Below are 16,839 nucleotides of genomic sequence, written 5' to 3'. Positions count from 1 at the left end.
ACTAGCTCAGGAGGTGGTGTACGCACACACACACACACACACACACACACATGCTCAAATCCTAAACCAGCTCAGGAGGTGGTGTACGCACACACACACACACGCTCAAATCCTACGCCAGCTCAGGAGGTGGTGTACGCACACACACACACACACACACACGCTCAAATCCTACGCTAGCTCAGGAGGTGGTGTACGCACACACACACACACACACGCTCAAATCCTACGCCAGCTCAGGAGGTGGTGTACGCACACACACACACGCTCAAATCCTACGCCAGCTCAGGAGGTGGTGTACCCACACACACGCTCAAATCCTACGCCAGCTCAGGAGGTGGTGTACGCACGTTTGGAGTGAGTGTGAAAATGCTCAGAAAAACAATTCCTAACACCACAAAACGCACTGACAAAGATATGCTAGCCTATATTATGACCCACTGTAAAAAACAACAATATGGTATGTATTCCTCCAGTTTGTTGGCTCGAAAATCCAAGGCCAGCCCATTTTCCACTGCAGCAGATCTCACAAGGCCTGGTCACCTGAAGTCCCTGTGTCAACCAGAACAGTTTGTCGGATTCTGTCTCGAAATGGCCTCCATGGTCGAATCAGTGCCCAGAAGCCAGCAATAAACAAAAGACAGTTGAAAAACTGTGTGGCATTTGCCAAGGCCCACAGCCTGCTAAAAGGATGGACGCAGGAAAAGTGGCAGAAGATGGATGTTTCAGATGAATCTTCTGTTGAATTACACCACAGTCGCCGCAAATATTGCAGGATACCTACTGGTGCCCGAATGGATCTGAGATTCACCCAGAAAACAGTGAAGTTTGGTGGCGGAAAAATCATGATCTGGGGTTACATCCAGTATGGGGGTGTGCGAGAGATCTGCAGGGTGGAAGGCAACATCAATAGTCTAAAATACCAAGAAATCTTAGCTACCTCTTATTCCCAACCATAAAAGAGGCCAAATTCTGCAGCAGGACGGTGCTCCATCGCATACTTCCATCTCCACATCAAAGTTCCTCAGGCGAAGAAGATCAAGATGCTCCAGGATTGGCCAGCCCAGTCACCAGACATGAACATCATTGAGCATATGTGGGGTAGGATGAAAGAGGACGCATGGAAGACGAAACCAAAGAATATTGATGAACTCTGGGAGGCATGCAAGACTGCTTTCTTAGCTATTCCTGATGACTTCATCAATAAATTGTATGAATCCTTGCCAAACCGCATGGATGCAGTCCTTCAAGCTCATGGAAGTCATACAAGATATTACATTTGGATCTCACAGCACCACAACTTAATTTGCTGACATTTTTGTATTTGCAGTAAATTTGCTCAATTTCTGTATAGGCGACAAAACTTTTGTCTTGCCAAAATTTGACCTTTTTGTCTTGATTAAATGATAAATATTTTTTCTGTGAACATTATTTATTTCAGTGCATTAAACATCATTTGGGAAGGTTTTAGCTTTTCATATGAGCTATTTCTAACACCAATGAATTAATTAAAAGTCAGGTTAATATCAGGTATTTCTAGAAAATAGATAAGCGACAAGACTTTTGTCAGGGACTGTGTATGGTCTCAAAAATCCAAATGAATCAAATAAGATAGACTCACAAGTCAATGAATGCATGTGCAGCACCGTTTCCACAAATGCACATCTTACTTGTTGCACGCACAGATTAATCATCTTAATACTAAAATCATCTCATAGATGAACACCTCACATCAAACGTTGTACAAAAAAAAGGAAAAAAAAAAAGAGTTGCACGAGTCAGAATTCGGATCAAAATCGGACGCAATTCCCAGTGTATGCCAATCTCAAGAAAAAAGATGATTACAAATATGATACGGTTTGGTGAAAAACAAACTGAAACTCAATGTATTAAGATTATCCTGGCCGTTGGTTGTGTACGAGGGCGTTGACGTGACTATTATTAACATTGCAGTTCACTCTGACTCGCTCAGGAGAAGCACACAAGTTGTAAAACATAAAGATGAATAAAAATACTAAATTAAAATTGAGATGCATTTTATAATTCATCCCAGGCCTACTTACCTCTAAAAAACACGGTTGTTGTCCTGTGTCTCTTTTTCACGATTGAAGTCTGTTCAGCTCCGCTTCCTTTGATCTGATTGGTGGTTGTCTTGAAGGTGCATTACCGCCACCTACTGGATTGGATTATGGCGCATTGGATAATACAGGTCCTACTAAAAAAAATAGGATATTGTGATAAAGTTCATTATTTTCCATAATGTAATGATACAAATTAAATTTTCATATATTTTAGATTCATTGCAAACCAACTGAACTATTTCAGGTCTTTTATTGTTTTATAAATTCTCAAAAAATTAGCATATCATGAAAAGGTTCTCTAAACGAGCTATTAACCTAATCATCTGAATAAACTAATTAACTCTAAACACCTGCAAAAGATTCCTGAGGCTTTTAAAAACTCCCAGCTTGGTTCATTACTCAAAACCGCAATCATGGGTAAGACTGCCGACCTGACTGCTGTCCAGAAGGCCATCATTGACACCCTCAAGCGAGAGGGTAAGACACAGAAAGAAATTTCTGAACGAATAGGCTGAAAAGCTTTATGGAGATTGTTTTTCAGCACGACCTGGCACCTGTTCACAGTGCCAATACCACTGGTAAATGGTTTACTGACCATGGTATTACTGTGGTCAATTGGCCTGCCAACTCTCCTGACCTGAACCCCATAGAGAATCTGTGGGATATTGTGAAGAGAAAGTTCAGAGACGCAAGACCCAACACTCTGGATGAGCTTAAGGCCGCCATCGAAGCATCCTGGACCTCCATAACACCTCAGCAGTGCCACAGGCTGATCGCCTCCATGCCACGCCGCACTGAAGCAGTCATTTTTGCAAAAGGATTCCCCACCAAGTATTGAGTGCAGAACTGAACATAATTATTTGAAGGTTGACTTTTTTTTGTATTAAAAACACTATTCTTTTATTGGTCGGATGAAATATGCTAATTTTTTGAGATAGGAATTTTGGGTTTTCATGAGCTATATGCCAAAATCATCAGTATTAAAACAATAAAAGAAATATTTCAGTTGGTGTGCAATGAATCTAAAATATATGAAAGTTAAATTTCTATCATTACATTATGGAAAATAATGAACTTTTATCACAATATGCTAATTTTTAGAAAAGGACCTGTATAATCGCGCCAGGATTTTGACCTTCTTCGACGGAATGGCGCTGGGAAATACTAGATGAGATTTGGATGATATGAGGTAAAAAATAACAAATACTGTTGGGTTCCTTGCAGAAACCCCTCGTTTCGTGTCTTAAGACATCAATGTGTCGCCATGAGCCACAGGGTTTAATATGAATCCGTATGTCTGTGTGTTTGAGCAGTGTGCTGGAGGAAGAGAGGGCAGGCAGGCAGCCTGCTGTTAGACATTTTTGAGGGAGATGCTCATTTTATTATTAAAAAAACAAGGTTTGAATTTCTCTGTGACACTTTTCTCCTACTTTGTAAACAGTAAATATATTAAAATAACAGTTGAGTCAAATAATGTAGCCGCAATGTGACTTTCTGGAAAACGCTATCACTAGGCGGATGCCAGGTGGACACAGCATTGAATAGAAGCGAGAGCATGAGCGCGGGTGTTTATGCATATACAGAAATGATTAGTTCTTAATCTTTGTGCTTTCGCACCACATGTCGATGAAAGTTGGAAGTTGTTCCCTTTGCTTCGGTAATTGATGTATCGCCGAATTTACACATCGCAGAATGTTTTTTTAGAGTCTTAGTACATATGAACTCTTTGTGGCTCTTATATGCAAACTGAATGTCTTAAGACATCAATGTTCAAAAAGTTCAATTTTGGTTTCATCCGACCAAAGCACCTTCTTCCACATGTTTGGTGTGTCTCCCAGGTGGCTTGTGGTAAACTATAAACGAAATGGCTTTCTTCTTGCCACTCTTCCAGAAAGGCCAGATTTGTGCAGTATACGACTGACTGTTGTCCTATGGACAGAGTCTCCAACCTCAGCTGTAGATCTCTGCAGTTCATCCAGAGTGATCATGGGCCTCGAGGGTGCATCTCTGATCAGTCTTCTCTTTGTATGAGCTGAAAGTTTAGAGGGACGGCCAGGTCTTGGTAGAATTGCAGTGGTCTGATACTCCTTCCATTTCAATATTATCGCTTGCACAGTCCTCCTTGTGATGTTTAAAGCTTGGGAAATCTTTTTGTATCCAAATCCGGCTTTAAACTTATCCACAACAGTATCTCGGACCTGCCTGGTATGTTCCTTGTTCTTCATGATGCTCTCTGCACTTTAAACGGACCTCTGAGACTATCATATTTATAAGGAGACTTGATTACACACAGGTGGATTCTATTTATCATCATTAGTCATTTAGGTCAACATTGGATCATTCAGAGATCCTCACTGAACTTCTGGAGAGAGTTTGCTGCACTGAAAGTAAGGGTTCATCAAACCAAAAAGTTCGATTTTGGTTTCATCTGACCAAAGCACCTTCTTCCACATGTTTGGTGTGTCTCCCAGGTGGCTCCATTTCATCAAACCAAAATTGAACTTTTGGTTTGATGAAATTAAGCCCTAATAATATATATATGTAAAATATATTATTAGGGCTTAATTTTAACCACACTTATTTTTGCACCACGGAACGTTTTTCAATGAATGAGTTTCGACGGACCGATAATACTGAAATACCAACTAGCGTTCATGAGTCACGACAATCATGACCAAAGAAGCTGATGAGACCGCTTTGCTTGGCCCCGTGGATGGGAAATTTTGTTTTAAAAAACGAGAGGATGGAAGCGTCGTCAAAGAGCATGGTTATGTGCATGCTATACAACAAGGAATTCGCGTATCACCGCAGCACATCGAGCCTCAAATATCACAAATATGCTTTTGCTACACTTAATGGCTAACATTGCACTGCTGGACTGAAATAAATAAACAATATTTTGTTGATTAAGCTTATGTATTCAGTCATTATTCAATGGTATACTAAAAATCCATGTGAAAAATTACTTCTCACTGTTCTCAGATCAAATATTTATATGCAATTAAAATGCGATTAATTTCGATAAATTAATTACAAAGCCTCTAATTAATTAGATTCATTTTTTTAATTAAGCCCAGGCTTATAATTATAACCCAACTAAATGGGTTATAACCAATACCAGTAGGTTAAGACGCGATGCTAGCGGCACTTCCATGTGCGTCTCACATGGCGAACTAATAATCATAAAGATCGCGAAACACCCGCGAATAAGAGGCTTAATACTAGAGACAGTCTCTGCAGTATAAACATCTAGCATTACCAATAATACAGTCAGGAAATGACCTTACGGCGTCAATAACTTTGTCCTGCACTCAGAGATGCTGCACAGGTGGAAAATGCGTCATATATTTACAGCTCCGTGCACGTACCGAAGAACGCATCACTTTTGCCAAAAACGGTATCCACTAAAAATTGCATAGTACGTTCCTACCTTATGTATTAAGTATTTTACATAATAACCCCGAATATATAAAATACAGCTGTATATAATACTGAAACCCATATAAGTAAAGAATTCACAAAAACACACACAGTGCCTTGCAAAAGTATTCGGCCCCCTTGAACTTTGCAACCTTTTGCCACATTTCAGGCTTCAAACATAAATATATAAAACTGTATTTTTTTGTGAAGAATCACCAACAAGTGGGACATGACAAGTCAATCATGAATTGGAATGAAATGTATTGCACTGTAAAAAATATCTAGTGCTTTCAACTAATTATTATTTAGTAACTAGTTCCACAGATTTTTTACGTTCAGTCAATTTTGTTCTAGAAATTTTTACCTGAATTAATATTTTTTAATTGGCTCAATCTTGACTTCAACATTAAAATGTACGTTTGCTCAATTATTTTTAAAGTTAATTGAATTAACAATTTTTAGTTGGCTCAAACTTGACTTCAACTTTAAAATGTACGTTAACTCGAGCTGTTTTTATAATTAATTCAACTAAAACGTTTTAATTAGGGGTTTCATTTTGAAATGGTTTTAATTGTTACTAGAAATTGCAGGTGAACTAGTTACATGTTATAGCGAGGATAAAAATAAATTAAAGCACATTGTATCATCTGCATTTATAACATTTGGCATACAAACAATACATTTTCATAAGAATTCATTTCAAATGAAAAAAAATGACCAAAGCCCTTGTCACTTTTCTTTAATATCTTTAATATACCTGGAAAAGGGATAGTTCACCAAAAATGAAAATTCTGTCCTCATTTATTCGCCCTCATGTTGTTCAAATCCTGTTTAATTTTCTTTGTTCTGCTGAACACAAAATAAGATATTTGGAAGAATGTTTGTAACAAAGCAGATAGAGCAACCATTTACTACCATAGTATTTTCCCCCTACTATGGTAGTGAATGGTTAACCATCTGCTTGGTTACAAACATTCTTCCAAATATCTTATTTTGTGTTCAGCAGAACAAAGAAACTCATACAGGTTTGGTACAACATGAGGGTAAATGACATAATTTTCATTTTTGGGTTAAATATCCTTTTAAGAAGAACTGACTGGCTTGGATGAGAAACTTTGCAACGACAAGGCATCAATGGATATCTTGGTCACACCCTGTTGGAGAAAGAGAAAAATGAATAATAATAAAAATATATATTCTTTATACATCTAATCAATATTAAGAATTTACTTGCATGTGTAACTAAACTAAAGTTTAGAATTCGTCCCACTTGTGAGGACGATGAAATGAGCGCCATTTTATCATAGTATTCATGGTTATGTTGTTCCCTTAATTTACGGGACAATTTCAAAAGTTGGAACGCGAAAAAAATCACTTTCAACACAACCACGTAACCCTAAATAGCGTACATTATTTGGCCAACATTAAGTTACACGTTTGACATGTTTCAGTAAATTTGCACGTATAAAAATCACCACAGCACCTTGGCCTATAGCTAATGAGAGAAAGTTTGTGTGACACAAAAAATAGCACACAACACGCTGAGATTAAATCTAAAATACATTATATAGTATTATAGTTTAAAACAAAATTATGTATTATTACTTAAACATGGTTTAAGACCACATTAACGTAACGTAAATCATTTATTCAATGAGGAGTGAACTTGACGTTGACATCACTTAGGCCTAAATAATCCCTATTTCCCTTGGATATATTTACTTCTAATTTACTTCTTAATTCACGTCTAATGTTAAATATCCACACACAAGCCTAATATGTTCGACATATTTGTCTGCAGTTTAATCATTAACACTTACCTGACGCGTGAACTGCATCCTCAAAATAGCTGCTACTGCCTCTCTGGTGAACCTCGCAAAGTCCTTTGATCTCAATCCTTCCGCGGATCAAAGTACTCCAGAGATGCTTCCGCGAAATCAAACGAGCAATACAGATCCTTTCGCGTAGACAAACAAGCTCTTGTACGTATTCATTAAAATTAGGCAGATTAAATGCCACAATTAACTACATATGTTCATGAATTATATATGTATATTAAATATGTAATATGTAAGTGTTGTAGGATCCATCTTCTCATTATAATGCATATACCCTCATAAACAAAACATCGAAAATACATCTTATTTCACAAATATTGTTCTGATATAGGCTATTTTATCAAATGTTTCCAACAGCCCAAAATAATTTTGTGCCATTAATTGCAGCGGAATATCATAATTCAGCATAATTTTGTCTGATATTAACATTTGTCAATGTGTTTTTTATAATTATTTGAAAATTAGAAAAGGATATGTTTGCTGTGCTGTGTTAGTAGTACCTGTTTTGTCATGGTATCACACTAAAACTGCAGTTAGCATCAAATATGTCTTGTTGAGTGATTTATTAACTTATTCATTCAAGTTCAAAACTGCTGATTCTCTTAGAAACAAAGCAAGTGGCGGTTTTAATAATAAATTATTAAATCGTTCACTCAAATGATTCGTTCCAAAACAGATTTATTCAGGAACAAAACACTGCAGTTTCGCTTTAATAAGCTCTGCTCCGGCTTTGTTAAAACGTTTTGTTTTTGTTTGTTTTTGTAGAAAAAGAGCAAAAACAGACACACTCATGTCTAAAGTGTAATTTTTCACTTTATGTAATTTATTAATATTTTTTTGGACTGTTGTTTAAAATCAATTAAATTATCATCACATTATTGGGGGAAACATCTCCCTCGCTGTTGTGATATCACGCATTTTAAACTTTCAGTGCGTCCCCCACCCACTTGAGTAACCAAGTCAGAACAACAATTACGATATTATAGCAGACAATAATGTAAATGTCACACCTAGCTTTGTCTTTGGACAAAAAAAAGGACTTTTGAACGCTTCCCTCAGTCCAGATAGACTGAGGTAACCTTAAAGGACAACTCCGGTGAGAAATGAACCTAGGGGTAAATAACAGATGGTTACCGAGTAGATCGTTCTCTGGGATGCGTTTTAATGAAAATCGAATGTAAAGAGTTTTATCTTTAAAAACAGATTCGCTTATAACACTAGTCTATGGGGCACAGAGTAGACACAGGGTGGTAAAATTAAATCTCTAGTTAATACCACTAACAAGGCTCAAAATAGCCTCACACTAACACGGCAGCATAATGAGGGTCCCTACATGCAAACCGAAGCATTGAGAACTTTGTAAGAGTACAAACAGTTTAATAAGAAGATACTTTATAAACATAGTGCCTTACGCGTTCACGGACAGGCGCCATCTTGGAAAACAGTCTCGACTAATCGATCCACGAGCGCTGTGCTAAGTGAGCTGGTCGATAGGAATTAAGTTTGTGAAATGTAATAACATGGACATTTTTAGTTTTATTTATTTATTTTCTCTGTTGTGTTCAGTGTTTTCTTCCGGAAACAACGGACCATATGAGATTCAGTCACAGTTCATCACTTAGCAGAGCGCTCGTCGCTCGATGAGTCGAGACTGTTTTCCAAGATGGCAGTTCAGGTCATTAAAGACGTACAGAATAAAGTTGTGATTGAGTTCTTCATAAAATGGCAGCTTGATGTTATCTTTCGCGGTCATTTCGTACTACTGTATTTAAATGAACAGTATCATGTTCCGAACTACATTGTACACAGCGTATAGTAAAATGTTGAGAAATAAATTCAATATCTAAATCGTGGTACACCCCAGGAAACATTATAAAACAATAAAACAACCCATGCCATTGGACCTTTAAAATTGATGGGAAGATGGATGGAGCCAAATACAGGACCATTCTGGAAGAAAAATTGATGGAGTCCGCAAAAGACCTGAGACTGGGACGGAGATTTGTCTTCCAACAAGACAATGATCCAAAACATAAAGCAAAATCTACAATGGAATGGTTCAAACAGTCAGACAGTCTAACAGTCAGACAGTCAGAGCTACAATTGGGGCTGTTGCTGATTGCTGGCAGCCACTGAGAGGACGTTGTTCGTCGTTTCAACCGCTTCTCTAATGTTTGTGTTTGAATTGCTGCGGTTGGTTCTGGTTTGGAGGACATTTGATGTTTCTCGCCGCGACTGCTCACTGGTGGTCTCCCTTGGGCTTAAGCTGCATGGTGGCTGAAGTTTGCACCAGGCTAGCGTCATCCGGGCCATCGTAATCGGCGTCCGGCATGATGTTGGGATGTTCCGCTTCTCGGCTGCGCCGCTGTTCCGTCCTGCATTGCGGCCGTGGAGCGGCTTGGACTTCTGCGCCGACCCCGGTGTGTCCACAGAAGTGCCCGGAAAAATGTTCTGCCTCCTGCATGGTGCTGCGGCGATCCCCATCGTTTGAATCATCATGAAGACCCATCATCTGGTCTTCAGCTGTCATGCCTCGGCGATGTCATCGGGACACTGCCGCTGGGAGAAATCTGAAACATGGAGTGGACAACAGTGTGCTGCGGAGCTAACAGAGACTTCCACCATCAGCTGTTTTCTGTTCACCATCAGCTCTGTTTCTGTTCACCATCAGCTCTGTTTCTGTTCACCATCAGCTCTGTTTCTGTTCACCATCAGCTGTTTTCTGTTCACCATCAGCTCTGTTTCTGTTCACCATCAGCTCTGTTTCTGTTCACCATCAGCTGTTTCTGTTCGCCATCAGCTCTGTTTCTGTTCACCATCAGCTCTGTTTCTGTTCAACATCAGCTCTGTTTCTGTTCACCATCAGCTCTGTTTCTGTTCACCATCAGCTCTGTTTCTGTTCACCATCAGCTCTGTTTCTGTTCACCATCAGCTCTGTTTCTGTTCACCATCAGCTCTGTTTCTGTTCACCATCAGCTCTGTTTCTGTTCACCATCAGCTCTGTTTCTGTTCACCATCAGCTCTGTTTCTGTTCACCATCAGCTCTTTCTGTTCACCATCAGCTCTTTCTGTTCACCATCAGCTCTTTCTGTTCACCATCAGCTCTTTCTGTTCACCATCAGCTCTGTTTCTGTTCACCATCAGCTCTTTCTGTTCACCATCAGCTGTTTCTATTCACCATCAGCTCTGTTTCTGTTCACCATCAGCTCTGTTTCTGTTCACCATCAGCTCTGTTTCTGTTCACCATCAGCTCTGTTTCTGTTCACCATCAGCTCTGTTTCTGTTCACCATCAGCTCTGTTTCTGTTCACCATCAGCTCTTTCTGTTCACCATCAGCTCTTTCTGTTCACCATCAGCTCTTTCTGTTCACCATCAGCTCTTTCTGTTCACCATCAGCTCTGTTTCTGTTCACCATCAGCTCTTTCTGTTCACCATCAGCTGTTTCTATTCACCATCAGCTCTGTTTCTGTTCACCATCAGCTCTTTCTGTTCACCATCAGCTCTTTCTGTTCACCATCAGCTCTTTCTGTTCACCATCAGCTCTGTTTCTGTTCACCATCAGCTTTGTTTCTGTTCACCATCAGCTCTTTCTGTTCTGTTATGTGTTGGTTGATTGTTTGTAGTATTCTAGTAGTATTTAATATAAATGTAGTATTTTTTTTTCCCTTTGTTGCACTTTGAGATTCTTCGGAATGAAAAGTGCATTATAAATAAAATCTATTATTATTATTATTATTATTATTATTAAGGTGGACACCCAACGTATTGTATGAAACTTACCATCTCACTCTAACCATGCCATGTCAACAAATGGAAAATTCACCCAGATATGTATCATCATGTTAAATAGGGTGCCTTTTGCCCGAAGAGCAGGGGTGCCTTTTACCCCAGATACCTTAAAAATATTCTTCTGTTATTGAAAAAGTGTTGCTTAAATTACGAAACAGTCAAACATTAACAGTACACAATCTGCCAGCAATCACTTCAAAGATTAGCCAAATTTCCACGTGCATCTTGAAAAGCCCCAATTGCTGAGGCAAATCAAAGGAGCCTTTTACCCCATGGAGCCTTTCGCCCGGTTTTATAGATCCGTAAATTTCCCCTGACATGTTGAAATATTCTTATGTCTTTAATGTTTTATTTAACATGATGACAGACATGAGAAATGAAAAAAATCTGCACTATTGATTAAGCTATGTTTTTACATCACTGGAGATTAATAAATAAACACTCAACATTTGATCGCAAAATAGAAAAAGATTCTCATATATAAAATTAAGTAATTAAATAAGCAAATGAATGAGTAAAGGAACAATAATATCGCATATTGCCGATCTCACAGGCTGACGATATGACTATGGAGCATAACGCCAGACACTAGCACAGAACTATATGAGGAACTACAAAATTTGTCATTTTGGAAGCTTTGTTTTAATAAAGATAAATGTAAATATTAATCTTTTTATAGTAGACCTTTTATATGTCAAAAGATCAAAGAACATATTATTTCTCCATTCATAACCCCTTTAAAATATTCAAATAAAAAAGTAGGTACAGGCTATTACACAAAGTATACGTAAAGATGCCTTATACATCACTCTTTTGACGAACTGTTTGTATTTCTGGTGTGTTTGTTTGATTCGACCAGATTGGAGTGCAAATTGTCAAGCTGACATTGTTTAAAGCACTTCTCATTGTCTCCTTAGGGTGAATGTAACTCGATCACTATGAATCCATTGTCTTCTAAATGTTGTGTATTGTCACTTTATCAAATCTCCTTCCAGACTCAAAATGTGATTTTGGACTAATGAAGATTTGAATAGATGCAGTATAAGTCTTAGTAACTATTCCTGTTTCTTCTCCAGTTGTGTCTGCTGATAAACACCCGTCAGTGCTCGTGGGAGAGTTTGTCACTCTACCCACTGGTGTTACTGATACAAAGACATATGATGTGATGCGCTGGAGGTTTGAAGATCAAAAATCTCCTATAGCTGAAGTCAATAGAATGACTGGAAACGTCTCGTATGATGGTGCTGGTGAGAAATTCAAAGACAGACTACAGATGGACTATTGGACTGGATCTCTGACCATCACAAGCACCAGAAACACAGACTCTGGAAAATATGAAGTTGATTTAATCAAAAGCAGCAAATACACCATACACAAGTCATTCACTGTGACTGTCCGCGGTGAGTCCATCTTTTCTTTCAGTGCAATAATGCATTTATTCAGGTTAGCATTGTGTGAACAATTTAGATTAAAATCTGCCGGTTTGTGCTGAATTACATTAATAATAGTATCCTACTGTTTCTTCTAAGAATATTAATGAAAATATATTATTAAATTACATTAATAATAGTATCCTACTGTTTCTTCTAAGAATATTAATGAAAATCTATTATTAAATTATTGTCATAACAATCTTCAAAAATAATGTGTTTGTTTAATGCTTGTTCTGTATTTAGTGATCACTTGATCACCTGCACTGTCATATGATCTTATGAACACATTTCTCTCTGGGAAATGTCCTGTTAGACCTAAAAATCATCTTCCTCAGAAGGAAAAGTTGCTATTGAATTTAATCTCAAACAAGACTCAGTGAGAGTAAACTAAAATTATGTGTGTGTGTGTAATTAACCTCTAATGAGTAGCTGTTCATCAATGTTCTATGTGTGTTTGTTGTTTCAGGTGAAATAAAGTCAGTGTCAGTGAAGGAGGGAGAGTCTATCGCTCTAAACACTGATTCTGAAATACAGAGGCATGATAGCGCAATGTGGATGTTTGAAGATAATATCCTTGTATCAATCCAAAATAATTTTATAAATCTTGGTCCTGATGAGAGATTCAGAGACAGACTGCAGCTGGATAGTCACACTGGATCTCTGACCATCATGAACACCAGAATCACAGACTCTGGATATTATACACAGACGATCAGCAGCAGCAAACGCATCATACACAATAAATTCAGGGTTACGGTCAATGGTGAGTAGATCAAATCTGTCAATAAAATAATGATCATATTTAATATTTTGAACACATACAGTATTTATTACATTTAATTGTTATTTTAAGGGGTTGACCAATACTTTTACTTACCTGTATGTGGTTAAAAGGGGATCCATCAGATTTGGGTGTCAGTTTCTCAAAGAGATTTGGCCAAAATACTAAAAGATATTTGTAAAGGAAGAACTAGTTTAGGGTTAACTAAAACAGTTATCTGATTTGAGAAGCAGAGAATAGTGAAGATAAAGTTATTTCTCTACCTTAGTGGGACCTCTGGCACTGGGAGGAGGCAGCTAGTTTTCTCGTAGTCGGAGTTGGTTGCAAGCCTTAAGCAGGCCACAAGGTGGTCATCATTCATGTTTATTATGTATTTAATTAATCGTAACTAGTTATGATCAAATTATAAATCTCTAAACCTAACCTAGGTATTTAAGCTATATATATATATATATATATATATATATATATATATATATATATATGGTTAACAACAATGGATTACAATTAACAAGTATGTGTATATATATATATATATATATATATATATATATATATATATATATATATATATATATATATATATATATATATATATATATACATATACATACATACACAGTCCCTGACAAAAGTCTTGTCGCTTATCTATTTTGTAGAAATACCTGATATTAACCTGACTTTTAATTTATTCATTGGTGTTAGAAATAGCTTATATGAAAAGCTAAAACCCTCCCAAATGATGTTTAATGCACTGAAATAAATAATTTTCACAGAAGAAATATTTATCATTTAATCAAGACAGAAAGGTCAAATTTTGGCAAGACAAAAGTTTTGTCGCCTATACAGAAATGTAACAAATTTACTGCAAATACAAAAATATGTCAGCAAATTAAGTTGTGGCGCTGTGAGATCCAAATGTAATATCTTGTATGACTTCCATGAGCTTGAAGGACTGCATCCATGCGGTTTGGCAAGGATTCATACAATTTATTGATGAAGTCATCAGGAATAGCTAAGAAAGCAGTCTTGCATGCCTCCCAGAGTTCATCAATATTCTTTGGTTTCGTCTTCCATGCGTCCTCTTTCATCCTACCCCACATATGCTCAATGATGTTCATGTCTGGTGACTGGGCTGGCCAATCCTGGAGCATCTTGATCTTCTTCGCCTTGAGGAACTTTAAAGTGGAGATGGAAGTATCCGATGGAGCACCGTCCTGCTGCAGAATTTGGCCTCTTTTATGGTTGGGAATAAGAGGTAGCTAAGATTTCTTGGTATTTTAGACTATTGATGTTGCCTTCCACCCTGCAGATCTTTTGCACACCCCCATACTGGATGTAACCCCAGACCATGATTTTTCCGCCACCAAACTTCACTGTTTTCTGGGTGAATCTCAGATCCATTCGGGCACCAGTAGGTATCCTGCAATATTTGCGGCGACTGTGGTGTAATTCAACAGAAGATTCATCTGAAACATCCACCTTCTGCCACTTTTCCTGCGTCCATCCTTTTAGCTGGCTGTGGGCCTTGGCAAATGCCACACGGTTCTTCAATTGTCTTTTGTTTAGTGCTGGCTTCTGGGCACTGATTCGACCATGGAGGCCATTTCGAGACAGAATCCGACAAACTTTTCTCGTTGACACAGGGACTTCAGGTGACCAGGTCTCGTGGAGCTCTGCTGCAGTGGAAAATGGGCTGGCCTTGGATATTCGAGCCAACAAACGGTCCTCTCGAGCAGTTGTCTTGCGGGGTCTACCTGGGCTTGTTAAAAAAACGTCTCCAGTCTCTTCAAATCTTTTTTTAATCCTCTGTACTTGACGCTGAGACTCATTGAAGGGGTCTGCCACATCAGCAGTGGATCTGGTCTTCAGCCTCTTGATAATCAAAACTTTAGTCTCAGGGTGAATCTTAGGCATGTTTGCAGAGGTCTAGTTGCAGTTGATGTGAAGGTCTAGCGTACTGGGGTTCTTTTTATACACACTTGAGACCTAATTGATCCATTATTAGTCACAGGAGAAGCTCATATGACAAGGTGACAACACTTATGTCTTTGCAAAAATTGGCTCAATGGGCTTTACCAAGCTGTGAATATTAGAATACTTTTTGAAAGTTTAGTTTTTCACTGAAACATTATCACAAAAGCTGGTGGGATTAAAAGGAGCCATTTCTTGTAAAAAAATCTTGATTAGAAATATATTTCAGCCGCACTTTAGGTCAATTTGTACACAAGCGACTTTTGTCAGAGACATATATATATATATGTGTGCGTGTGTGTGTGTTGTTTATCTGTGATATCAATTTCTTAAAGTCTGTCTTTAATATGAAATATGAACCTCTTGTGATCCACTGTGGGGGGAAAAAAACTCCTGTACATTGAAGAAAAACATGGATTGTCCAATAAATTTATATATTTTTAAGTTTATTAAGTTTCTTATTATTAATTACCCAAAAGTTTTAATTCATACTGAAAGCCAGAGGGCGCCCTCGAGCGGAAAACGCCACATTTGCCTCAGAGAAGTAATTGACGTTCGTTTTCAGGAAATCCATGATGTGAAGCTAGACGTGCCGATTTTCGATAATGCGATTTATCACGATAATGAAAATGCACGATATTGTTATGGTGGGCACTTTAAAATATCGTAAATAATAATTTATTAACAATTTATCATTTTTTTATAATGCACTCAAGAATACTTTGCCCATCAACCGTATAAATGCTCAACACCACTGTATTCTGCGTCAAAGGGACACGCGCTCAGATATAAACAAGCCCAACGTGCGTTTGCACATGACTGAGCCGGTGAAGGAGACGCGCTGCTGAAGTGCCGCTCAGCGACAGCAGAGGGCGCTGATGAACTGCAGAATGCAGCCGGTTACCCCGGAAACCAGCAAACAAACAAAAAAAGGCGTGTAGTTTTTAAAATAGCCGTTCGTTTTTGTAATCTCAGTGTTGTTCAGCACAGAATACTTAATAATTAAAGACTTAATAGGCTATTTATTTTCAAATTTAAACAATTTTATGTTTTAATCTGGACTACAACATGCCCTAATAATTAGAACTGTTCTAATTATTTGTTATTGTTCAGTAAAACTTTGAGATACAACTTCATTAGTTAACATGTTAATTCATTATTACCAAACTGACAATGAAAAATACTTAAAAAAAAGAATTCATAATTCTATGTTAATTTCTTAGTTACTTTCTAATAACATTAAAATCAAAATCAAAATAACTTTGTTAATGGACCTAAGATAAAACTAACAATGATCAGTATTTCTTAACTAACATTAACAAAAACATTATACTTTCTGTGCCAAATGTAGCTATTGCTCAATCTTAGTTAATGCATTAACCAATGAGACCTTATTGTAATTTGTAAGCCTACCTGTTGTTCTTTATAGCCTAATTCTTTTGCACTTTAATCTGTTTGAAAATTGTACTTTTACAGCTCTGAAAAAAATTAAGAGACCACATAACATTGATTTCTCAAGAGGG

At 37.7% G+C, this 16,839-nt stretch overlaps 1 protein-coding gene across 3 annotated transcripts in view; it reads left to right on the top strand.

Annotated features, from left to right (window-relative positions):
- Positions 1 to 16,839, top strand: part of LOC137040001 (uncharacterized) — a 51,649-nt gene that overhangs the window by 18,920 nt on the left and 15,890 nt on the right. For 2 of the 3 annotated variants that reach the window (XR_010897796.1, XM_067415400.1), the window contains exons 3-4: positions 12,205 to 12,528; positions 13,028 to 13,324. Coding sequence is in view for 2 of the 3 variants with exons in the window: in XM_067415400.1 (XP_067271501.1) it covers positions 12,205 to 12,528; positions 13,028 to 13,324 (621 nt within the window). In the remaining variant the exon portion in view is untranslated. The remainder of the gene's footprint in view (positions 1 to 12,204; positions 12,529 to 13,027; positions 13,325 to 16,839) is intronic. The other variant, XM_067415401.1, reaches the window with a different exon arrangement.

This window comes from Pseudorasbora parva, chromosome 14 (genome assembly GCF_024679245.1).
Source record: "Pseudorasbora parva isolate DD20220531a chromosome 14, ASM2467924v1, whole genome shotgun sequence".
Classification (NCBI taxonomy): Eukaryota; Metazoa; Chordata; class Actinopteri; order Cypriniformes; family Gobionidae; genus Pseudorasbora; species Pseudorasbora parva.
This window is presented reverse-complemented; position numbering and strand designations above follow the sequence as displayed.